This window comes from Corapipo altera, unplaced genomic scaffold (assembly GCF_003945725.1).
Source record: "Corapipo altera isolate COAL_440 unplaced genomic scaffold, ASM394572v1 75, whole genome shotgun sequence".
NCBI classification, from domain to species: Eukaryota; Metazoa; Chordata; class Aves; order Passeriformes; family Pipridae; genus Corapipo; species Corapipo altera.
This window is the reverse complement of record NW_020884887.1, coordinates 9,761,133-9,786,216: the sequence shown is the minus strand read 5'-3', so window position 1 is coordinate 9,786,216 and position 25,084 is coordinate 9,761,133. Positions and strand designations below refer to the sequence as shown.

Below are 25,084 nucleotides of genomic sequence, written 5' to 3'. Positions count from 1 at the left end.
AAACAGTTGTCAAAACAAATCCTTTATTTAATAATGCTATCAACCAAAAGAAGAAAAAATACAGAGTTTATTGTAGTGCAGATTTTTTTACCCCAGACACACTCCTTTCAAGTCCAGTTTTCCTTCACCCCCCTCTCTCTTTAGAGATCTGATCGGTCTAACCATGACTAAGGCAAGGCTTTTTCCATATATATAAAATCAGAGGATCAGCCAAAAGGTATTCTAATAATAAAAACATTTCTCTACTGCACAAATAGAGCAGAGGAATGCTAAGCCTTCAGTATAGCAGAGATGTGCAAGACCTGCTAAAACCCACAGGATTTTCAAAAGGGGATTTGAGCATCATTGTTCCCAATGAGCAAGTGCAGAGGCAGGTGTGACACTCAGTCACCTCTGGTTAGCTATTATGGACTTCTTGAAATTCCATTTTAGCTGTGCATTTCTGCTCCTGTGAATCCAACAGAGGCTGCTCCCTCCCCATTGGTAGGCTCAAAAGACAGAAATTGGAAAAAGGAACAAAGCAGGGAACTTGCACAGCACAAAGAAACAGATACCATATGTGGAGCAGCTTCTGAGACAAATTAGGACTCCCACCAACAGAACCAAATTGCTTCCTCTCTCCCTACTTTAATATACCTTCCAAGAAGGATCATTGCATTATAGTGTTTTTATACAGAAACAGAAGAAAAGCAGTATGTGAGTTTGTGAACAGTTTGTGGCTGACATGTCAAGCTGCACTGAAGAAGGGGAATCCTCCTGCTAAATTCTCTCATTAAATTGCCCAAACACAAATCAAACCCTCTTAGCCAGTTCTCATTTATTGCTATAAAGCTAAGTACCTGCATTCTGAGGGCCAGATCAGCATTTTCCCAGCTCTTGCTGAAGCAAGCAGTCTGTGAGAGAATGAGAAACAGCACCCTGGTGAGAGTCTCTGTGCCACATCCCTGAGTCAGTACAGACATCTTCAGGAAGCCGGGGCTTCTCTTCAGCAACAGCTTGATTAGGAATCCTCTCTGCTCTGTTCTTTCCAGCATAGGAGCTGCAAGGTTCATAATCATATATATTTGCCTTTTCTTGCACCTCCTAACCAATATTCACTCTAACACCAGCACAGAGCTATCAGGAACCTAATTATGTCTGACTTAAAAATCACACCGTGATTTTAGCTAACTCTAACTAGCCAGCTGCTACTCTTTTCTCCAGCACTGGAGAAGCTCTCTGGACTGTGAAGACAAAGAGCTTGTTAACACATACAGCACAGAGGTTTCAGTGCAAAGATACAGACAGTCCATGAAAACAGAGAAGCAATCTGCACTTTAAGTCTGTCACGTTGTCCACCAGCCTGGACTATGCTAATCACATCTCCCAGTGTGCTGTAAGAGCTGTCACTGCCAGACTGCACTTAATCACCATTCTTGCAGCAGCGAACAGAGTTCATCTTTTTCCCTTTAATAAGAGCCATTACATCATTCTCCAGCATGGAAACTACGAAGTGGGAAGGTCAAAAAGTTCTTAATTAGAAGGATTTTTATTACTGTGATAGTTCCGTTCTAGCCTCGATAAGAGAGATCTGCAGTACAGGCAGCAAGAGCTGGAAGGCATCTTGGATATAGGAAGCACTGTTTGAAGCCTGTGAAAACAGAAATCAAAATACACACATGAATAATTACACTGCCAATCAGCTTTACTAACCACATACTCATTTCAAACAGCATTGATTAATGCACAGAAGAAACAGAAGCCTAGTGCTTGCTGGATTTTAAAGGCTTTATTCCAGAAACCAATTTAATATTAAGTTTTGCAGGGGATTTATGCCATTAGGCAAAAAAAGCAACTGGCTTAAAAACTCCCAAACAAGATCAGGTGCAATCCAAATGTAGGATACTGTTTTCAGTAACAGATGAATAGAGTTTATTTCTAAGTGAAGCATAACCACACTGTGGCAGGAAGGAAGAACACACCAACATGAAACACTCCTTTCCTACCACACTGCAGAGCTGTGCAAACATTGAGAACCAACTTAATGGCAAGGAAGTGTTGGGACTCTTGCATGGCAATTTCTGAACTTGTCTAAGGTTTGACTTTGGACATTTAAATTCTAAAGCTCCAGACTGCTGAATTCAATATGTGTCTTCTGACCCATGGTAACTGTCAGCTGACACCACATAAGGCTCAGTCTTCACTGAGTAACTCATCTCCTGTGCAAATCTAGACATTTATTAAAACTTCCAAGTTATTAGACAGGTAAGCACAATTTTAGATTGTGGGTTAGAGAACTTGGCATGCATAAGGATACTGAAGTGGAAAGAACCAGCATATCTATTTTTAAACCATTAGCCTAAAGTTTTAACGTTAGCACAACTGACCTCCAAAAACACTCCAGTGATTAAGGGATTAAGCACATCTGCTTTCTCTTTGACCTGCAGAGATCAGACATATATTATCCTGATTGAAAATTTGATCACATTTCTTCAAGCAAGATAAAGCTAAATCCTCAGTAAGTTTAAAATCACCACTGCTCCCTTGACTAGAGCAAAGCTAAGCCACAAGCTAAGCTGCCCTGTAGCATGCAAATAAGGACACAGTAACCTGCATGTGCCCAACACAGATCGTGTATGAATACACACATCACATCTTCAAATGCACTGGGGACAAGTGGAGAATTCAGAGATAATGATACTCTTCAGTAACACCTGAGTGCTCTGGAAAATCCACAACAGGATCACAAAACTTATTTGCTTCTGTCTCCTTAATACTGTCAGCCCCAACTCCCACCCCCACTCTGTGCCAGGCTGGATGCAGCAGGAGACACTCAAAAGCTCAGTACACAATCTGGGGAACACCGGCCTAAAAAATCAGTTCACAGGAAAAACACTGCACATGTAAACGTGCAAAGACAAAAAGCACTTCATGGCAAAGATGCCAAGGCTGTAATCAACCAACCACATCTCATTCCTAGGAACTGTGGTGCAACTCTTACCCCTGCCGTTGTTAAGCATGTTGTAAACTCTTTAGAGAAAGCTGACAGTTCTTTACACAGCATGATTGTCATTCTGTGGAAGAAGGGAGGGAAAACCATGAAGTAAATACAGTCCTCAGGATGAACTTCCTTTTAGCATTCCTCTAAAACACAAATGCCTTGTTTCTATGCTTATAAAATTAAATTAAACCAAAACTGACATAGAGCATATAAACGGTGTATGGAGACTCAGAAGCTCCCCAAATAAATCAGAGAGGAGAAATAAATAATTAAAGCTGAAGAACTGAAGCAGCATTTAGAGGACAGACACATCCATCCTGGAAGGAACAGTACTAACTTGCCTTTTTTTTTTTTTTTTTTTACTGGCAAGTGTCATTTTCTGAATTAGAAAGTGATGCATATTTCATACACACGCCAAGTATCTCCTGGGCAGTAATTGTACAGTCTCATGTATCTGGCATACTAAATGATTAATAAAGAGAGAATCAAGAATCACTTTTATACAACTGCTTTGTCATGTTTTAAATGTCTGTCTACTGACTAGCACAAGCTTAGGGCAAACATTCTTCTTGACTACATAAAGCTTTCAAGTAGGGTTTCCTGCTTCTTATCAAGAAATGTCTTTAAGCTGGAAAGGGGCAGCCGAGTTCTGCTGGAAGGCAGTGATGCCACCCATCACAAATCTGCCAAATTCACAAATCTGAACACCTGTGCAGAATTCCAAGAGCCCTGCATTGCATGGATTTGCAAAGAGTTATTAGACAGTTTAATCAGTAAGTAGGTAATTATATGCTATACATTTACTAAGAGATGCACTCACTGTGAGAGGGCCTTGGCTCTGTCTGTGGCTGTCACCTCCTGTTTCTGACCATACAGAAACAAAGCTGCAGTTTTGTGAAACATTTCAATGGAGCAGGCTGTCAGTTCTGCCAGGCTTCTTATGGCAAATGCATGAATATCCTGCAAGAGTGAAAAAGATTCCCTATACCATATAAAAACTAGCAGCTTTTATTATTTAAAACAAGTCATTCACACAACATACTATCACTACACTGCCCTTTCAGACCTCAGAGTGTGCACAGAAATAGAAACCCATAATCTCTGGGAATCACAACTGTAACTGCAGCCAGATAAACACTCTGCAGTCAGATATTCTCTTCCTTCATTACTCAGTTACCTCTACTGATTTTTTAGCATCCCGGTCATCATCTCTGGGTTCTGTTTCTTGGTTTTCTTCATTCTCTTTTTCTTCTTTAGGAAGACTACTGTTGAATTGTGCTATCCATTCATGAGCAGATGTCCTCACCTGTATAAAAACGTGCCACAGTATTTAATGACTAGAATGAAGCCTCCCTGCACATCAAAAGACATAGAATATTGGACCTTTCTATAGGAAAGAAGAAGCTACAACTCCTGAGCTTGTGAGAAGAACCAGGACAAATGATCCCTCAAATGATCTATAAAGTGCCTTCAGGACTTTTTCTAGCACCAGGTGCTGGAGTTTCCCAGCAAGACCAGACTATCAGAGGTGCTTTAAAAACACGTCTGCAGAATGCTGCTGCCACTTGGTGGATCTGAAGGGTAGTGAAATGAAGACAAGGTGATTCTTCCTCTCCTGAACATAGCAAAACCAGGTGCATTGTACCAAGAGGAGGGCTTCAGCTCATGACTGCAGGTTATTTCACTGTGGTGGCTGAAGGCTGCTGCTCCTGGTTATCTTTGCCAGCACCCACGAGTGCCCAGTGACAGGGCAAAGACACGCTGGTCTCTACTGACTCAGAGCCAAAGACATGAGAGACCAGGACTTTGTGCTATAAAGTTAAAGGAAAAGGCCCATCTCCTTTGCCTATCATTGTCAAAGGATCTAAAATATGTCTTGTTTTCTAAAATATGTCTTGGAATTTTCACAAGCAAAGCAGGACTGAGAAGCAGATCCTGTGGGGAATCTCTTCAGCTTTTAAAAGATGGGAAATAACTCACCATTATCAGTTTGTCTGGCTTGGAGGAGACGTGCAATTCTGAAAACAACTCTGTAACTTCTTTTGTGAACTCCTCATCTCCTGAAGGACAAGAAAGGTTAAAGAATCCACACAAATGACAGATTCAGGAATAAGCAGAACTTCAATGCACAACTAGTTCTGCACAAGTCTGTCAACTGTTTCCTTTATTTCTCTTTGAATCATCACCTCAGGCAAAAATGCATCAAAGCCAGTCTTTTCAAATACAATTTCTAAGGTAAGTTCTGCAAAGGTGGAGACATCAGTGCCTGAAGGTTAGCTTTTGCCTTCTCAATTCTGGTTTTGTAGCTAAGGTAACTCCATTTTTTTTTATTTTTTAGTTTTCTACAGGCAGCCTTTTATAACACACAAACTTGCACATCACCTTGGAAAGTCTGAAATATCACTTAGAGCCTATGGTTCTCCTATTATATATGGCAGAGCAGATGTGAGATCCATTATGTGCAAATATAAAGGATACATTAAATGTTGAACGATAGCAAGTGCAGGTGTGTAAGCCCTCCCTGATGAGCATTTAGGTAAAAGCAATGCAAGAAATTTACATTTAAATCCATGTAATCCTCAAGAATCAGAGCTCTTGTGTGTGAAGGCACCTCTGAGTCTTTTGGTCTGTGTGCTAACTCTCATTTAAAAAACAAATAAAAAGGCTTTTTGCTTTCCCACAGGTTGGACAATTCTATTCACAGTCTTTCCCTCCTGGTCAAGGAAACCCAGCATCTCTTTGAATTTGTCTCTTGGCTCAGGGTCAGTATGAACTGTCCAGGAGTCAAACAACTCTAATCCTGCTCTGGCAAGAAATCATTCCTGCTACAGAATTGCTGCACCTTTTGGTACAGAATGACTGCACAGCAGCTTTCCAGAAATGAAGGGTGTTGCTACCTGTCATGCCCCTGGCCACAGATGGCTTTAGGATTAAGCATATAGCTAAAGAATAACTTAATTTTGGCATCATGCCCACTGCTAGTGATCAGGGCTGGTTGGCTCTGCACTAAGAATTTCAGTGACAACCAGCTTCTCTCCTCCCAGAACCTGGGACTCTCTTACCCTTCTTTTCTTCCTCTTCTTCTTCAAAGAATTCAGGTAAAGAAAATGCTTCTTTGAGTTGTTCCATTTCCTCCTTCATTGTGTCCAACTCCTCTCCAGAGAGGGCATTTAGAACCGATTTCACCTAATTAGGGGCAGCACAGCCAAAGAGAATCATAAATCCATCCAGCAGGACAGAAAATACAGCACTAGTTTACACTGCATGTAAAAGCATGACAGATTGATGGTAATGAGAAAAGGGTATGTTCCTACAGGAAGGAGGAAAGGGAAAAAGACATATCTGTGAAGCCCTGATAGGTAATAATGGATTCTTAAGAAGTTACTCAAATTTCTTTCATTAAAAAAAAAAAGTGAATGACTTCTGAAATTGGATGCTCATCTGCCCTCCTCCTTGTCTCAAGACAGAGAGGACAATCTCTGCCATGCTTACAACACTCTCCTCTTCTCCAGACCAAGGCAGCAAACAAGTGGGTGTGAAGAGAGTAACTTGTGAAAAGTTATTGAAGACATGCAGGACCTGAGGCTGGCTGGGTAAAGGGAATTCCATTAGGAGCTGAGGACAGGACAAACTGCTCCCAAGGTAAACATCAGATACTAATGCAGAGGTCCAAGTGAAGCTGTGTAAACACCATTTTATAGCAAGTTCTGAGCACTTGATTTTACATGTATATACATATATTTCTAATCTTTTTTTTTTCTTTTTTTTGCCTGCTCAGCTGAGCTCAAAATAGAAAGCAAAATGCTCAAGGCCATTACCTTTGATTCACTCTCTCTGGAAAGCATCTCTAAGGCCTCCAGATGCGAAAGACCCTGAAACTCATCAAACAGTAACCCATAATGGGCTTTCTTCTCTGTAGCCATGGTAACCTCGGTAGCTGTCTGCTGCTCTTCTTTCTCCTTTGCCTCTCGTAAGACCTGAAAAAGAAAAGCAGAGGCCTCGTGACAGTGCCAGAAGACACAGAATACAGGAGGAAAAGGCTTTTAGTTCAGTAGTTGAAATGGTTGCTTAATGACAGGACTGAAAAAGAAGGGAGAAGAAATGAGAGAAACCAACGAGGTGCTGATGGGGAACTGCCATACCTGAGATAAAGTAGAGGTTCTGTTTATTAGGCCCTTTGTTTTTTTGAATCCAGGATCTCCCTCAGCTATTACATCCATTGTCTTTTTCCCGATGAATTCCAAGGCATCCAGACCTCCACTAATAACAGTTTTTCCCTAGGAATCAGATTTGGATAAAGACAGCACGTAAAACTTGCAGAAGACTACACAGGGGAAGAAATTTAACTGGGGGATTTTTATCAACGATGTGATGCTGGACACTCACATCAAAGCCAAACGGGTCCTTGTCACCCTAAAACTCAACCCTAATAATCACAAAGAGAGCAGAAGGACATAGAAAGAGCCACAACATATTATCATCCAACAGTTTATTACAGCACCCAGACAGCTGCAGCAATCTGGTGGGAAATACATTTTTAGTTTGTGAACAAGCTGGTTCTCGGCACATTAAATTATTTACTTCTCATCCTTCCAGTGAGAAAACACTTAGACCTGTGGATTTTGGTTGCTAACTTTTGTTCAAGCCTTAAAAGAAGAAGCAAGCTTTCCATCTGCAGCTCTTTCAGATTCACGGGCAAATTGACAAGACAGCAGATCACAAAAGCAGTTTCTAAGGGTAATGGCTTCCTTTGAAGTGCATTTCTCATGGTCACAGGAGCAAGCTGATTTCCAAGCAAATTGGGCTAGTTTCACAAAGGTTTTTGAAGAGGAGAATGGATTTCATCTCTGGACAGTTCTGTGGAAATCAGTGGAACTATTCCAGGAATGAGTCTGACCCTGCATTTACCTGACTACTCTAAAGGAAGGGAGCAGAGATGACAGAGTCCAGAGGTGAAACGCATGGAAATGCAGCTCTGCACAGTCCACCGTTAGTTTTTGTTGTTATGTATCAACATTTAATACAGAACTATCAAAATTCAACATATCTTACACATTAGGTGCCAATTAGAAGCAAGGTGCAGGATAAAGGTTGGCTGAAGGTTGGAACCTCACCATTCATCCCACAAATGTCAAAATTAGTTTCCTCTCACAATAGTTCAGATGAAAGGTCAAAATCCCAAAGCTCTCTTAAACCCATTTCCTCCCACATTCCCAACTCACTTACTGTGCTTTGGACAGCAGTAGAGATGGTTGATAAAACTTCAAGAGCCCCAGCAATAGGAAAGGAGCTGCCATCCTCAGCTGCACGAGGATTCTCACTTCCTGCATTAGAAGGCAGAAAATTAGCTTCCTCACTTCCAAAAAAAGATCCTGTCAGCTGCAGAGTGGGGAAAATCAACAGACACAAACTGTCAGCCAGGAGCAGGTCTACAATCAGGATTATTTTCCTAACTACTTTTCAGAGGTAACACAACTAAGCAGTAAATTATTATTTTAACTTATTATTGATCTCAATATGCAAGGTGCAAAGTAAGTTGGTGTTATTTAGGGGCTGATTCTGTTATGAAAAATATTTCAGAGTTGTTCTTATGCAGTAAAAACTGACCTCTTGTAGTATTTCCAGACTCTGAAGAGATTTCACTAGGACTGGGGATCCCAAGGGTTGTTTCTGCTTTTTCTATGACATTTGAAATACCTTGACCTAGAGAAGACAGAAATAAGAACACAAACAGGATTAGAGCTGCATATTCTTTTTTATTATTCTGGATTCCTCCTGTTCAAAACAGTTTACTCAGCACTAAAACCTCCTCATATCCAGCTTGCCTACCAATGTAATGAACCAAGGTTTTATCTTAGCTTTTAAATCAGGTTGTAAATACTGGCTGAATACCAGTTTAAAATACCAGGTGAAAATTACACAAACGTCTTAAAAACTTGAAAGTAATTTTGGCTGTGAATATCTCCTTAATCTCACTGCACCTTTTGGTACAAGCCTTCCCCATTGCTTGAACAATTCTCTTGACATTTTTCCAATAATGGCTGCTATAACTGAAATCCCCTTCACTGGAAACAAGCTCTAAAGCACTAGCTTGAGACACAAAACATGATTAAAATATTTATCAAACACCAGCAAGAGCCTTACCTACAGTAGCTACAGTAGCAGATGCAGTCGACAGGAGAGATTTCCCCCAACTTCCCCAGTAGCCCCACCCTGTCTGAACTGCAGGAGAATCTGAGACCTTTAATGAAGAAAAACAGAAGAGTGATGCAGGTATTATGGTGAGGAGAGGAGCAAAAGCAGTCTATGACGTGTGACTTTTGTGCAGCTTTTTCTTTTCAGAGAAACAGCAAATATGAATTTTCAGAGAGGAGTGGGGCTTATGCTCAGAATTCTCCCGTGCTCAAGGACATAAAATGTGAAGTCACATTATTCTGAGCAAGCACAGGAACATACCTTGGTGGTTTCAGCTGTGGGCTTTTCTGTGGCATCAGGTTGGCTTGGAGGCTTGGGCTCAGGTCTTTTCCGAGTCACAGGCACAGTCTCAAGCTCTTTCTCTCTCTCTTCATTGCTCTCAGAGCAGCCAAGTTCCTCCGCTTTCTGTTCATTTTCTTCCTCATGAGAGGTTTCTTCTTTCAGATTTTCACCACTGCCTTTCTCAGACATGACTAAGAACATCCACAGGAAGCAAAGCAGATTAAAAAATTACTCCCTTGTACACTTTGACACTAGTTCAACAGCATAAAATTTGTGTTTTAAATAATAAAACACAACAATGTTGCTACACATACCCACTTGCACAGATTATGTTTTTAGGCAAGTGTGTACACCAAAATACATCTGGCTATAAGAAATGTCATACTTGGAAGTTTAAAGTCCCACAGGAACACGTGGCTTTATCTAACTGACACACCCTCTCTGCAGGAAAAAAAACAGGTTGCTAACTCTGAAAAACAAATGAAGGTACAAAAGGTCCTCAGATAATGTAAATCCATTACTTGCTCCACCAAAATAAAAGCGAAACCAAACTGCTTGGGACGGCTGCTTTGAGGAGTGTAGGATATAAATGGGGACAGCTGTCAGAAAGCTGAGTAGGTAGGGAGGCAGCGACTGGGTCACTTCTGTATTTGGGTCTGAGTTTTGCCAGGGCATTAACGCCCCCAGAACCTGAAATGTGCTCCATGTGCCACCCTGACATCGCACACCGGGGATGGGGATGGGCAGCCCACGATAGCGGGGCTGCCACGCTGCTCCCGGGCCGACCTGTCCCTCCTCCGGGCTTCTCTGGCAGCACCTCACCAGCGCCGGAGGAGATGACCCGCAGGCCCGGCCGAGCCCCCCCGAGCCCCCCGGTACCACACCGGCTGTCACCCCCTGAATCAGTCCGGGCACACGGGGTGCGATGGCTTCAAGCGAAGGGCAGGGACAGCCCTGCGGGAAGGGCGGCTCCGGGTGCGGGCTGGGGATCCCCACCCACACCTGCCCAGGACCCTCCCCAGCGGTCACCGGGGCCCCGCTGCGACCCCCGCGCCCCGGGTTCCACGGCACCAGGGTCACCCCACCCGGGGCAGCCCCTGCGCCCCCTGTCTCATCTCTGGGGGTCTCCCTGTGCCTCCGCTTCCCCGGGACACCCCCAAAGCCCCATGACCCCCAAACGGGGCTGACCCACGTGTCACCCCCAGGTTCCCCCAAGCCCCCCCGTGGAACTCTTGCCCCAGATGCCTCCAGCCCCCCATGGTACCGCCGGTCCCACAGGGGGCCCACAAACCCCCTGGCCCGTGGAGGCGCAGGGAGAGCCCCTCGATCGCCCCGTGCCGCCCCCTCACCCTCGGCGGCTCCGGGCGGACCGTGACCAGCGAGGCCGGCGCGGAGCGGCCCCGGCGCTGCCCCGGAAGCGGCTCCGGCGCGGGGGAAGCGCGTCCGGTCGGCGGGGCCGGCGGAGCTGCGGGACGGGCCGGGCCCGGCACCTCGTCCCGGTGAGAGCGGCGGGGCCGCCGGGGCTCCCCGGGCCGCGGCGGGGGCGGGGAGGTGGCGGGCCCGGTCCCTCCGCGCTGTTTTGGCGTGAAAATGGAGCGGGCGGAGTGGGAATAGGGGCGGGTTTGGAGAGTAACGAAGGTGGTGAAGGGCCTTGAGGGGAAGGCACAGGAGGAGCGGCTGAGGGCACTTGGGGAGTTCAGCCTGGAGAAGAGGAGGCTGAGGGGAGACCTCATGGCAGTTACAACTTCCTTGTGAGGGGACGAGGAGGGGCAGCACCGATCTCTGCTGTGTGAGCGCTGACAAGACCCGAGGGAATGGGCTGAAGTTGTGTCAGGGGAGGTTCAGGCGGATACTGGAAAGAGGTTCTTCCCCCAGGGGGTGGTCGGGCACTGAACCGGCTCCCCAGGGCAGTGGTCACGGCCGCTCTGCCATCTGGCAGAGCTCAGGGAGCGTTTGGACAACACGCTCAGGCACAGGGTGTTGTTGGGGTGTCCTGTGCAGGGCTAAGGGACGGGCTCGATGGTCCTTGAGGGTCCCTTCCAGCTCAGGATATTCCGTGTTTCTGGCGTGACGTCAGTATGTGACGTCAATGTGGGTGACGTCACACCCGTGTGTCCCGGTGCCCACGGCCGCAGTCTGGGTGGGTGTCCCGCTGCCTCCAGCGGCCCAGCAGGAGCAGGGGTTTTCCACAAGCGAACTTGGAGCATGCAGGGCTGGGCTGCGGGGACGGGGTTTCTGCTCTGTAGGGTTTGGTGCCCGATCATTTTTAGTTGACGGAGCAAAAAAAAAAAACCTATTTTGGTGCACAGCCAGTGCCGTGTCCACGGCGAGTCACCCCCGTGACAGGGGTCAGGCAGCCAAGGGACACACACAGGGAAACACCACATCCCATCAAGTGCGAGGCTGGCCCTGGTCTCGTGTGGATTCGCTCCTTAGGTTGGATTTTGGGCCGTGGGTGCTGCTGCTCCCCTGCAGAGCCTTGGCTGGCGCCAGCAGAGGGTGACCCCTCCCTGTGCCCTCTCCTGCACTGGGAGCACCCGGAATGGCTTTTGTCAAGACCATGCTGTCTATTTTCATAAACTTCCCAGGAGTTATTATGTGCAGGGCTCTGCCAAATGCATCTCCCTGGTTTGACAGAGGGTCAGAGGGGCCTTGCAAATGGTATTTCTGCAAGACATCACGCTGCCAGCAGGAAGGTGTGCTGGAACGATCCATTTGGATCCATCTACGTGCACTATTGCCAATTAGCCTGCTGGAAGTGCCAAAACTCGTTTCCACATCGTGTGCCAGAAGTGTCGGTCGGTCAGAGCAGCCTGTGCTCTGTCAGGTGTGTCTCAGTTTATTGCTCCACGTTACTCCAGGTATGGAATGATGTTATAAGGAGTGAATGTAAAGCCATATAACTCGCAACCTCTTGAGCCCCAATTTTGCAGTGCCATATAAATGTGTGTAATTTTAAGTACTACCAGTACTTCCACTGACCTCAGTGGGACTACTTAGAGTGCTCTAAGTTAAACATGAATACCCTTCTTCAGGGTTAGAGCCAAGGATGACTCATACAAGCTCATGCATCACAGATTTTTATCTTTCCACTGCTATTTGTTGTCACAACTTATGGTTTAATAAAGGTTAAATATGTTGAGCTCAGCTTCGGGTTCAGTTGTAAAATAGCCAGTTTCTATTCTCCACATTTCATCTTGCTTGAGCTTAACACTTTCTTGAGGAATTTTGATGTTGGCACTGATCACACTTTATCCTTTTTGGGTCCTTTATCAGCTCCAGCAGCTGTTTTGCATAAGTGCAATGGTTGAAGAATATGGATTTTGCAAGTCATTTTATTGTTCCCAGCACTCAGCAGTGAGAGATCATTGTCTGCTTAGCAATAATGGCTTTTCCAAAAGACAAACAATTTCTAATAAATCAGACCTCGAAGAATTTAATAGTAAAATTAAATGACCCATCACCAATGGTTTATACATTATGCAGGCTCATTGCAAGTATAGTGGAGAGCATATGCAATTACTGAAGATAATTATTCTTGTGAGGGGAAATGTTGCTGAGTATTTCTTGTGTTAAATAATTGAGTGAGATTCCTAATGTCGTTTTAGGAGGAGCGTCACAGACACTTGGAAATCTAACAATTTAAATTTAATAATTTAAAATTTCAATAGCACAGGCAAAGTACAGGAGGCACTGGAATTATTCTCTAATAAATCTAAAGTATCAGTTGGGAGGTTATTGTTTTAGAAGACTGTGAGTTATTATGTGCCTGTGATTCGAGATTGAAGAGGAGGGTTTGTCTTTACTGCAAAGTTGTAACTGTGTCGGGTGCTGTGAAGTCAGGTCTGATGCATGCAAAGGCCATTAAGTGCAGTGGCATTTTTAGCTGAAGGCAGCTGGGTCATGGGATGATGTCAGCTCAAGATCTGTGACTGCAGCATCTCACTTGCCACCACAAGCTGTGACAGACCCTCAAACAGCAGCTCCAGCAATTCAAATGTCAGTGGTCCACAAACCACTCACAGTCCACAGCCTACCTGTAAGCAATCTGCACAAGGTTACCAAAATATGCAGGTCAGTTGTCAGCAGCCTTCTGAAGGCTCTAAAACAGTCTGAAAATACAAGGGGTCTAAAAAAGAAAGGTTAAAACCCCCCCTTCAAACAGAAGAATAGTTGTTGATCAAGAGCAACCTTAGCATTGGGTTCTTTTCAGACCTGTGCCATTGCTGTGGATGGGATGCTCATCTCTAGAGGCAGCAGGACTCAGTAAACACTTTCCCCAAAGTATAGTTGGTGAAAAATAGGAATGAAAGAGCCCTTGGTACTGTTTTTAACTGTTTAGCTGTGGGAAAGTAGCTTCTTCAGCACAATGGTATAATTGAGTTCTCAGCGCTGGTCTCATCTTAAATGAAAGGACAAGAGGCATGATAGAAAACAGAGTGCAGCCAATGATTAAAAAAAAAATAAGAGGGCAGATGAAGGGATTTCTGTTTACAGAGAAACAAGTAGGGAGCCTGTTTTCCAGTTTCTCTTGCGGGATTCAGTGGGTGAGTTGGTTAGTCAAGCTTGAAGGAGAGTTGGACACAGCTGTCTTCTTTGCCTTCTTTGTTAAACTGGTTTTGGCAATAGCTGCAACAGAATTGGAAATGGGTCAGATAACACATTTCTCATCAGATGTCAAGTCTGGAATCTGGTTTGACCTTCGACAAATTAACTGAAAAAAATTCCTACTCTGGATAGCATCTTATCAGCAGAATTTTCCCTTCTTGAATATGCCTGGATTTTCTCTGATAAAAGACAATTAGTACAAATCATCTGGCTTTATGTATATTTCATTATTTTTCATAAGTGGTTTAGGTAGTGATAACTAGTGATTCCAGAAGGATGAGAAGTGTCTGCATTATTTATTAAGAAAATGTGTTCCTTTCTGTTGTGATATTTATGAAATTCAGTTCTACAGCATCTGTAATTGGTAGAAGAAAGGCTGATAAATTTGAAGTCACACAGTCAATGGTACGAAGTGAGATATTCTTTAGGATAACATTTGGGCTTGTGGCTTCCGTACTTCATAAATTTTTTTTAGGGCTCTGGAGCAGTCTAGGTGGAATTATAGCTTCAGGGAACACATATTGGATTAGAAGTTTTCTTGAATCAAGCTGCCAGAAAAATTGATTACAGATTTTCTTTTGTCAGTGTCAACTCATTTTGTTACAAGTTGGTTTTATTCTGTCTTGTAAGAGAGGAAAATCCTTGTGTGCAAAAGACATAAAATTACAGGCTGTGTCCTAGTGTCTTAAAATATCTTATGTGCACATTAATTTGAAGATAGTCTGTCCCTAGACAAAACAATTTTTCAATTTGCTATGAAGTTTGATTAGGGAAGATGAGGAAGACTGCTGAGATGTAGCAACATAAAGTAAAAGATTTTCAACAGGAGCTCATTGTAAAGCAAACAAGAATAAAAAGAAGCAGACTTAGAAAATGCAGCAGGAGCAAGAGAGATTGCAAAAAAGGAAGTATATTGAGACATCAGTATCCTGACGGGCAGAAAGAGACTTCCTCTCTATAGTGTTATAGCTGCCAAGAGTTTTCCTAAGAAATTATAAGCATATTATGTAGTATTTAGACATCTAACACTGATTGTGCCTCTAAAATCAAGCAAGTAGATGTATAAATGCTAAAAGTCAGATATGTGTGTGTGCTCTGGCTTTTTTCTGGATTGTGGATGAAAGACTGGATTTAGAAAACCAGGGCTTAAAAGCACTTTGATATTGGTGGGGAGGGAGGCAGAAATTACATCCTCTTTCTCACTTTTCTTCCTCTATTAAGAAAGCACTTCTAAAGATAATTATGCATTTCAAGCAGTCTGAACAATTTGTTCTTTTTTTAAAACCTTTTTCCCCTTAATGATTATTGTTCCTGAGATTATTTATTTGGTTGGGAAGATGAACATCTAGTGGACTGGAGGCTGGGCTAATTCCTTCTTACCCTGGTTTCATTACTATGTTCTGAGCAAAGCTCTGATTTGGAACCTCTCAGCTGACAGTTTGTATCATGCTAATCGAAATCTGTTTACTGGAAATGAAATTTGAATATGCTGTAACCTTGCTGTCATTAATAAACTTACTGCTTTTTTTTTTTCTTTCAGTTGGACTTCCAGTTTCCACTTCAAATATTGATGGTCTTGGAAAGTGCATTTGGATTCAAGACCTTTTTCCATCACAGAACAAATCAAGAGCCTCCTCTCCTATCTCAGAGCAATACAGACAGCTTAATATCGTATGACCTCGTTTCTCCAAATTAAATGAAAAAAGAATTTTCACTAGCTTTCCATGAAGCTCAGCTACTGCCTGTTAATTTTGACTGTTAGTGCTGATCTTTCAGTTGGATTCACAGTGGAAAATGTAGCTTTTAACAGGACAGTTGCTTTTGGGTCTTTCAATGCATCACTTCCTGCAGTGTCTCAAGCTTTAATAAGTTCTCCAGCACACCATGATATCATAGCCAAAGAGGGGACCAGTATTTTAATTGAATGTAAACTGAACATCAGCCACTATGAACATATCCTTTGGTATAACTCCAGGGGACACCTGCTTGAACAGCAAGATGGTGAGTTTTCCTGCTGTTTTCTGTCCTTAAGTATTCCCCTTTAATACAGTATCTGAAAACCTCTGGGGCTTTATTATAATTTTCTCTTCCTCTCCTCCCATTTTTACAGTTGGGCGATAAGGAGAAAGCAAGACAAAACTCTTTACTTGTGAATTGTACCTGAGCTCTTCTGTCCCAGGCCATGCATCCTGCTTTGGTGCCCCACAGAATCATTCAATACAGAAGAAATGAGTTTACATTTTACCAGACGCTAACTGATGTTTTTTTTATTATTGCTCTGGTTTAGATTATATTTTTCCAAACACGTGAATTAAACACAGTTGTCCACAACTTGTGACCTTTTCCAGCTGGCAGTCAGTGCTTTAATTTCATTACAGGATATTTTAAAGCATGGTAACTTAGTACATTTATTTCTGGTTTAACCACCAGTGAGACTGTGGAAAGTAACTCAACATGTAATGGCCAACAATGCAATACATGCTGTTTAACCCTTTTGTACTGAGGGGGGGACTATATTTTTTGAGCTATTGGCTCTTAGAGTTCTGTCCCTGTAGTTGTTAATTTAAAAAAAGTGTTTTAGAGATGCATGTGTTTTTCTCTCTTAGTATTAATGAAGATCATCAAACTAATTGATAGGACTTGTTGGAGGCCATCTTTCTGCCTTAAGTATTCAGTAACCTTTTTGTAGTTATAATGCCATCTGGAGATTAGTTCAAAGTAGAGTAATTAGAAGAATAGGTTACGAAAATAGTTCAAAGTAGAGTAATTAGAAGAATGAGTTATGAAAACAGTTTTCCCCCTAAGTTATAAACGCACAGCAAATGCTGTATAAAGCTTCTCGTATTGATTTCTTTTTACTTGGGTTTTGTGTGTCAGCACTGCATGCTCAGCAGAAAACCATGTCTTAGGAAAGTCCTGGGTTCTTTTGCCAGCAGAGCCATTTACAGACTGATCTTTTTCATGGGTCGGTTGACTTTTGATTCTGAATGTACGGAAAATTAGACTTTATTGAGAACAGTCTTTTAAAAGAAGCCCAAGTTAAGAATTGGATTCCCTGTCAGAAAGAGCTGGCAGTCCACAAGCACACTAGAGAGTGCAGATGAGAGAAGGAGGTAAATCCAGTGTAGCAAGCATGCAGTATAATTTACCATTAAGCAGTAGAATTGGTAAATGGGTTATTGCTTTCTGTATCACAAGCATGAAAAGGACGTTGCAGTCCTTGGTGTACTGTTAGTGTTGTGCTAGAAGTGGGCTGCTTAACTGCCAAGCTTTGACTCCTGTTGATGAAGCAAACAGCACATGTGTAGTCTACCCAGTGATTTTGGTTTCATCAGCTTGGTTTATTTCTTTCCACTCTCCAGGTGACCGGTGGAGGATTGCTGGTAATTCCCTTAACATCACAAAGGTCAGCTTTGCTGACCGGGGCCGATACACGTGTGCAGGCATTAACCATAAGGAGACCTTGTATTACACAGTCACTCTGAGGGTTATCTTCACCTCAGGAGACATGAGTATCTACTACATGATTGTGTGCCTCGTTGCCTTTGCCATCACCCTCATTTTGAACATAACCCGTCTGTGCATGATGAGCAGCCACCTCCGCAAGACAGAGAAGGCGATCAATGAGTTCTTCAGGACAGAAGGGGCCGAGAAGCTTCAGAAGGCTTTTGAAATAGCCAAGCGTATCCCTATCATTACATCTGCCAAAACACTGGAGCTGGCCAAAGTCACTCAGTTTAAGACCATGGAGTTTGCTCGGTACATCGAAGAGCTTGCCAGAAGCATTCCCCTCCCGCCTCTGATCCTTAACTGCAGGGCGTTCATGGAGGAGATCTTCGAGGCTGTGCGAGTCGACGATCCCGATGAAGTCGGCAAGGAGGACAAAGAGCCCCAAGGCTGCAGTGCCCAGGCTGCGATATTCCCCATCGACCCGGAGATGAAGCGCAGCGATTCCCCAGCCGGGGATTCCGACGATGGTTCCATGAGCGAGCAGGGCCAGGAGATCGCCGTGCAGGTGTCCATCCACCCGCAGTCTGAGGTGCAGAGCATCGACACTGTTTCCCACGACAGCTGCCAGTTTGCGCCTTCTGAGGAAGGCACCTGCTGAGTCCAGCAATCCAAGGGGGTGAAGGAAGCTGGGGTGACCCAAGGATACTGTGAGAAAGGGGTCTGCAAACAAGCTGCCTCATTCCCACATGCACAACAGTTTTCCAAATTACAAGGTGCCAGAGCTGGTTCTGAAATCTGTATTTCCTGTCAGTGTTGATCTAACGAGTTCAGTCTGTGAGAAGAGGCCACTTGGAATGTTGTGCGGGGGCTTTTCTTTTTAAAGCAAGCTTGCTATACTTAAAACAGTTCCTTCTTTGTCCTTGGCTCCTTGGTAGCTTCTGATACTTCTGATCTGTGTTAGAACTGGCCAAGCTGAGCAGTACAACTTGCAATAAGGTCTTTTCCTTTGTGAATTCTTTCTTTCTTCACAAAGTTGAGCCGAAATTCCTTCGAGTCAGTGTTGTCCTGGTGATTCAAGTTGTGTGCTCTTTTTGAGTTGCCTCTTGGTGCGTGCAGCCCATCAGAACCATGGTGAGCTTGAACAAATCTGTTTGGTGTCCCGTGCTTCTATGTTGCTATCAAAATGTACTGTACTTAGGAAAAGTACCAGGATCTGCTGCTGGATTAAACAAATTGCTGTAGTTTCAAAGCAGCTTAGAGAACAACCAGGGGGTCTCAGTTTTCCATGCATCTGCAGGAAACTTGTACAAACTCTAGAAGCTTGTTGCTTAAACTCGGTGCTGATGCCAAAGCGCCTTACCCTGGTTCTGTCCCACAGAATGGAGCAGTAACAGCACTGCCAGCACTGCCTGGCTTTTGACTTTGCTGATGTCACTCACTACAGAAAATTCCAAAGTTTTATATCGTATTTGACATTGTTGTGAGAAATGAATGACAGTAATCACGTAGTGGCATAACTAATAAATAAGTTCATCTATAGACAGGTGTCTCAGGCACTTCTTTCTGAGCATTTTAATTTCTGAGCATTATCATAAAGCAGGTAAAAAGTAGTGACACTTGCTCTGCTCTGGCTAGTACTGTCAGAAGGCAGTGGCAGAGAGAGGGGCTGGTGGAGGGACTGGCTGAGCTGTTTGCCAGCCCCTGTTTACAGGTGTGGAGTTTACAGGGTGTAGCCCAGCCTTATCCACTGAGGAGGGTGGCAGAAGGGAGAGGTGCCGGTGCTGACATACGTACACACACAAGTACTTCACCGAGGATCTCTCACGTGGCTTCCTCAGCTGTAGAGATCCAGCCTCCAGGAATCACAGTGCACACAGGAATCTACTTTCTTCTTTCACTCTTTGGTGCTGTTTTTTTTTTTCTCCTTAACGTTTGTAAGTTGCATCACTTAAATAGCATTTTCTATCCCATTGAGATTTAGTAGATGTAAAGCTTGTAAGCACTCCACAAATTAATTTCTTACAACTACTGGAAGCATATTGCCATATAATTTTAACAACTTGGCAACAGGAGCGCCATTTAATTTCCCACAACTCTTTTTTCTTTCCTTATTATTACAGAAATGTCAGTTGAACAAGTGATTCTGGACGGCTGCTCAGGATTCTTAAGAGGATTTGACATTAGATTTACATGAGTAAAGGTAGAAAACAAGCAGGCAGAGTGGTAATAGCAGGGTGGGGCCATTTTTGGTTATTCATGCTCTGAACTAATTATAGTTATCATATCGTATCAGAGAGGGGGAAATGACAGCATCTGTTACCATTTTAAACTACCTGCTGGGGAAAGTCCTGCAGTCAGCCACCAGTAAATGCACCCTAGTTGCCTTTGGTCTGTCTGGTAAGAGTGGTGTTTGTCAGGAAGGAAGGAAATTGGTAGCCTTGGTTATAGTAGCATTCCCACCAGCTTGGTGCCATTTCCCAGATTGTAGCAAACTTTATCTGCTTCAGGGGAATAAAGCCTTCTGTAGACACTTAGAGTAGCTACTGCCCTCAACAGTGACTTCTTTTTTGCTTCCATAGTTCGATGGCACTTTATGTCCAGGTGAAAAGTTTGTACAGTTTTGTGTAAGCTGTCAGGTTTCTTTAAGTTCTTCGAGGTGATCAGTGTTAAAAAATACTCTGTGGATAAATACCTAGTTCTCTCAGAAGCCCTGCTATGATGCTACTGGCTTCCTTTCTGGGCTACAACGAGTTCTGCAGGTTTGTTGCAGGTTTGTTTGTGGGTGGAGGTTTGGGGGTTTGCACCCTCTCGGATGTCCTACTCAAAAGACGTGAAGGCTACAAGAGAATGACTTGTTTCAGTCTCCTTTGTGCCACAGGCCATCAGAATTGAACCTGCACCTGCCTTATTTCCCATGAGCAGCTCTCCTTGCTTCTGTGAAACTGTTGCATGATACGCAGCAGTGGCACGTTGCATATTTAGCCCCAAACTACACACACACGATGAGAGATGCCACCAGAAAATCTGGGGTCCATTTAACTGCTTCCTAAGAAGCAGTTATGACTGACAGATGTCTCATCAGAAGTGGCAGCCGAATGACACTGGAGGTGTGTCAGATGGGTGTCAGGAGAGCAGTTTCTATATTAATTTGATCCGTTCTTTGATTTTTGTACTTTACATACCTTCAAGTTCTTACTAAGCACAGTTACCTGATGTCTTTGTGTGTCCTGTCGCTGTTGGAGAGGAATAAAGGTGCATAAAGGTCCTCAGAAATGCAGTTGCAGTGTCAATTGCTGGATAGCAAAGCAAAGAGTTTTCCTCAGTTATTGCAGTATTTTGTTCATTAAATTAATTTCATTCCTGGAAAAGAGGTTTTGTAAGGATTTCAGTATATCAGGAGTACTTACTGCATGTGGGAACTGATCCTACTCCCACTGAATTCAATTAGAGCAGATTTGGAGCTCTGGTGTATTTTACAGGATTTTTATGCATCTGAAGCAAGGACGATGGTGATGTTATACAGTTAAAGTGATTTCCAGAGAACGAAATTTGACACTGGTTTCCAAAGAACTTGTGAACTATTCTTGTTATCCTGAGAGTAGATATGTGCACTTAAATTTCTTTGATGAATCTAATTGAACATTAACGTTGAAAGTGTTTCTATCTTAACTTTTTGTAGGATAAGGAGATTCTGCTGTGGTTTCCTTGCTTTAAACTAAAGTCTTTGACAATCACAAGGCTATTTTTTCTCTTCTTTGTGACTTACTTTTATTTTAAATAACATAAAATCTACTTGTTATCTAAGAGTACCTAAAACTAACTGTGTAGTGATTATTTCTATTACCTGGATTGTAATGTAACTGTTTAATGTAACCACATAGGCTTTCATACTTTCATAAAATGAATTGGTAGATTTTCAAAATAAATTAAAAAGAAAAACTGTGCTTGGGTGGAATTTTCTGTTTTACAAGTAAGGAGTGTCTGTCTCTCCAAGGCTAAGTAGCACCTGTATGGAGCTCAGCAGAATGTTTGTTAGTCATCCCTGACAAAGGTTGCTGGGATATTCAGTCATCTGATGGACCATTCCTGCCATGACATCTTTGTGTCTGTCTTTTTTTTATGTCTCAAGTCCCCAACAACATCTGTAATAATTGTTCCCAGCTGCATAAATGAACAGTTTAGACATGAAATGGTTTCAGGAAGGTCTGTGTGTTCTTGATTTCACACTGTGAAGTGCAGTGACTTTCAGCCACAAACCTGTATTGTCTGTTCTTACCTTTTTCACATGGGAAGGGGCATCCCACTGCATTTTGGTGGCCAGGCTTGCGTTCCTGATCTCTTTGCAATCAATTCAGAGTATTAAACTCTGCCAGGGGGTGATCCCAAGGGTCACCCATCACCACTGGTTACACTGGGAAGCCATATTTCCAACATGAGCATCTGATACTGCATGATAATGGGTGTCTTCTGTGGGGGCATGTCCTGCAGCTCAGTGCCAGCCTGAAACACAAAGTGCCCTTGGTTAAGTTTAAACTGCATTCCCCCATCCCAAACACCAAAAATTCAGCTTGCTCTGGGTTACAGAGAAATCCTCTGTAACACAGTCAGTGGGGCTGTGCAAGTGTGAATGAGAGCAGATTTCACCCACATTGTTTTTAAAGAATAGTTTCTGGTTGCCAGTCTCTGCACAAGGCTGGTAATATAATTAAAGCTGGATCTTGGGGCTTTTCCCATGAGATTCAGCTGCTTAAAGGAAGAATTATTGGGCCCATACTCCTCAGGCTGGGTCAGTATTCAGTCAGCATCTGCTTTCTGTCTCCTTGTTATGAGAGATGCATGAATGATAAAGGTTCAGGTTTTTTAAAGCTCCTGTAACCTTACCCCTCATGATCCTATCCACAGTGAACAAATTCATCTGCATCCATTTAAAACACTTTTCCATCTGGTAACAACAGATCACTGAAAAGGGAGCTGCATTAAGGATGATTGTACTTTAATTTTAGGTGCGCTCCGTAAAAAAATACATTTTTTCTTAATGTTGCAGCACTTTTGTGCTTCAAGTCTCCAGCTGGAGACACGGTGAAGACACCACGGTGTCATTCAGCTCAGGCAAGTTACAGCTTTATCGACTTTTCACTGAGCCAGGTCATTTCACACCAGCTGGGTCTTTCTCCTCTTCTTTTATTGTATAGCGGCTCATTCGGATGTCTCCAAATACTGCCAGCTTTTCTGCATGTGGAAGTGAGAATTACACCATCATTCAAAAAAAAATTGTTCTGCTAGATGTTCAAATATCAAAAAAGCCCCAAAAGCTGGAAAGTTGTGCTTTATCCCCGGTAAGACAATGCCTATTCTTTGGTCACGCCTGGATGCCAATGAGCGTAATAATACTGAGCAATTAGGCCTTTCATTTTCGTTAGGCTAATTAATTGTTTGCACAGTGCCCTGAATATGGAATCATTTTCCTTTGGAAAGGATAAAAGGATTAGAATGGCTTTATCCCAAGTTGCTCAGAACGTGTTTTATTTGTTTAATGGGAGAAAAATTCTCTCTCGCCCCAAATGCAAACCACACACTCGAGCGTTACGGCTGCGCTGGGACGTTTCCATCAGCGGAGATGCACACGGATCCACATATGTCCATCCATCTGCAGCCACGCTCCATATGGGATCTGAGGGCTCTGTTGCATGTCAATGAACCTGCAGAGGCTGGAGTCACGGTCGTGTGTGCTGCTGGGTTTGGATGTCAGCCGTGGTCAGACGCTGGAGAGGGATGAACACGCCCCTTGGAGTTCAGCACCGTGATCATGGCGGGTATAAATCCACTGGAGACTGTCTCAAGAGGTTTGTACTAAGTAAATCAAAGGCAAATGAAAGCTGGGCTAGGATTTCGTGAAGAAGGGACCCAGTGGACACAATATTGCAGAGCCTACTGCCAGCTCTTTTTTATGTTTGTCCTATTTGGTGCCTCTTGGTGCTACCATGTTATTAAATATATATTTCATATTAAATGGCTCCAAGTGTAACACAAGTTTGCAGAAAGGCATTTCAGTGGAAAGTGGGGGGACGTGTTCAGCTTTAAGTTTAAGGGACAGGCTGCCATCACACAAACTTCCAGTGAAGGAGTTGGAGATAGCTAGCTGGAGTTCTTGCCCTGCCTTCCCTTCTCTCTGCTCTGCTGCAAGGCCTGTTATGCACCATCTTGCAAGACCTGAAAGTGAAAATTTTGTCCCGTGCTACTTTCTCTTCCTCTAAGGATCAGGACACTGAGAACAGCTCTGGGTATGAAGGGAGCACGAGAAGCCACCCAGGACGTGCTCTCAGCCATAGATGTCTGTCCTGTCTTAAAAACAGCCACTGGCAGAGATGTTCTATTTCCCAGGCAATCTGTTCTCCTGCTAAACTATCCTGACTTACTGGAAAGATTTCTCTATTATCTGCCCCCAAGCATCTCTAAATGCATCACCCATCTCCTCCTTTCCATGCCTACTGCTGCTACATCTGTAGCCCAAATCAGGGCCACCCCAAATGCACAGAAAAGGAATTGGAGGGTGGCATAAAGCAGGGACCATACTTGACCTTATGTGCCTGCTATGCCTGAATAGGTCATTCTGTGCTCAGGCCAAGCCTGCAGAATTTAACTGAAAGTCAAATTCGTTTTGTTTATTTGATGCCTGAATGTCTGAGTGTTGCTTCATGGGCCTTGGACCTTCTTGTTATCTAACTGTGCTGGGTCATGGAAATGCCCCTGACACCAGTGCTGGCAGCCAGCAGTCCTTGCCCCTGTTCATGTCAAATGGGTAACTCCAATATTTTGGGTGATTGTTTTGTATTTATATCTGGTAGGGGGTGGAAAGCAGACCCTGCAAAGCACACGAGCTTGTTCCATCATTATCTGAAGATATTTTCAGGATTTCACTTTCTTTCCCTCCTTGGTGTCTTCACTTTCCTGCATGGAAATATTCAGAGTATCTCAGAGTATCTCATCTGATCAATGGGAGAATCCCAAGTTGTCTTTGTTTTTTGGGTTTTTTTTCACCTTCTGTGAGGTTTTCTCAAGCTTAACTCTGCTAAATAATGACTAGGGAGGAAGACAGTAGACCAGAACAGACATGAAGGAGTTTGGACAACTGTCCTAAATTAGAGGACAGGTTTGTTTTGGAAATCCTATATGCATCACAATCCGTTATAGAGAGCTGGCTTTAACAGTAAATCTCTTGCAGCAGCGTGTCACTTCACTTCCACAGATTACTTGAAATGCTTTATTAATTTGATGACCTCGTGGGCTCTCAGAAAAAGCCATTTCTCAGTGTTTTTGGGAAAGAGAACTTCTCTGAGCTAAAGGGACTGTTCTGTTGCTCAGATTTATTGCTTGGCTGACTTAATTCACCATTCAAACATGATGATTTTTAGCTGCTGGGCAGCAGCCCTTGCAATGTTGAAACCAATTAACTGCTAGAACACTTTTTAGTAAGGCTGTTTTCTTACTGGGTTTTTTTCTTGTGGGTTTTTTTTTTTTTTTTAATCCACAGAAATAAAGCAAGCACAATCCTTGAAACACAGGTTGCAT

General features: G+C 43.4%; 2 protein-coding genes across 6 annotated transcripts; one reads left to right on the top strand and one right to left on the bottom strand.

Annotated features, from left to right (window-relative positions):
- Positions 1-9: 9 nt before the first annotated feature.
- Positions 10-10,882, bottom strand: FAM114A2 (family with sequence similarity 114 member A2). 4 transcript variants are annotated; one of them, XM_027643303.1, is made up of 14 exons: positions 10,807-10,882; positions 9,437-9,648; positions 9,125-9,221; positions 8,588-8,683; positions 8,207-8,304; positions 7,123-7,257; positions 6,799-6,957; positions 6,043-6,166; positions 4,961-5,040; positions 4,158-4,286; positions 3,801-3,940; positions 2,981-3,053; positions 2,367-2,420; positions 10-1,630 (listed from the first exon to the last, which is right to left on the bottom strand). In XM_027643303.1, the coding sequence occupies exons 2-14, from the start codon at positions 9,644-9,646 to the stop codon at positions 1,532-1,534; spliced, it is 1,494 nt and encodes a 497-aa protein (XP_027499104.1). In that variant the 5' UTR covers positions 9,647-9,648; positions 10,807-10,882; the 3' UTR covers positions 10-1,531. The 4 variants fall into 4 exon arrangements, with proteins under 4 accessions (XP_027499104.1, XP_027499105.1, XP_027499106.1 ...); XM_027643304.1 differs by lacking the exon at positions 10,807-10,882 and adding an exon at positions 9,772-9,885; XM_027643305.1 differs by lacking the exon at positions 2,367-2,420.
- Positions 9,964-21,455, top strand: MFAP3 (microfibril associated protein 3). Of its 2 annotated transcripts, none has more exons than XM_027643307.1 (3): positions 9,964-10,075; positions 15,606-16,066; positions 17,428-21,455. In XM_027643307.1, exons 2-3 carry the CDS (start codon positions 15,790-15,792, stop codon positions 18,171-18,173), a joined length of 1,023 nt encoding a protein of 340 aa, XP_027499108.1. In that variant the 5' UTR covers positions 9,964-10,075; positions 15,606-15,789; the 3' UTR covers positions 18,174-21,455. The 2 variants fall into 2 exon arrangements, with proteins under 2 accessions (XP_027499108.1, XP_027499107.1); XM_027643306.1 differs by lacking the exon at positions 9,964-10,075 and adding an exon at positions 10,888-10,956.
- Positions 21,456-25,084: the final 3,629 nt, after the last annotated feature.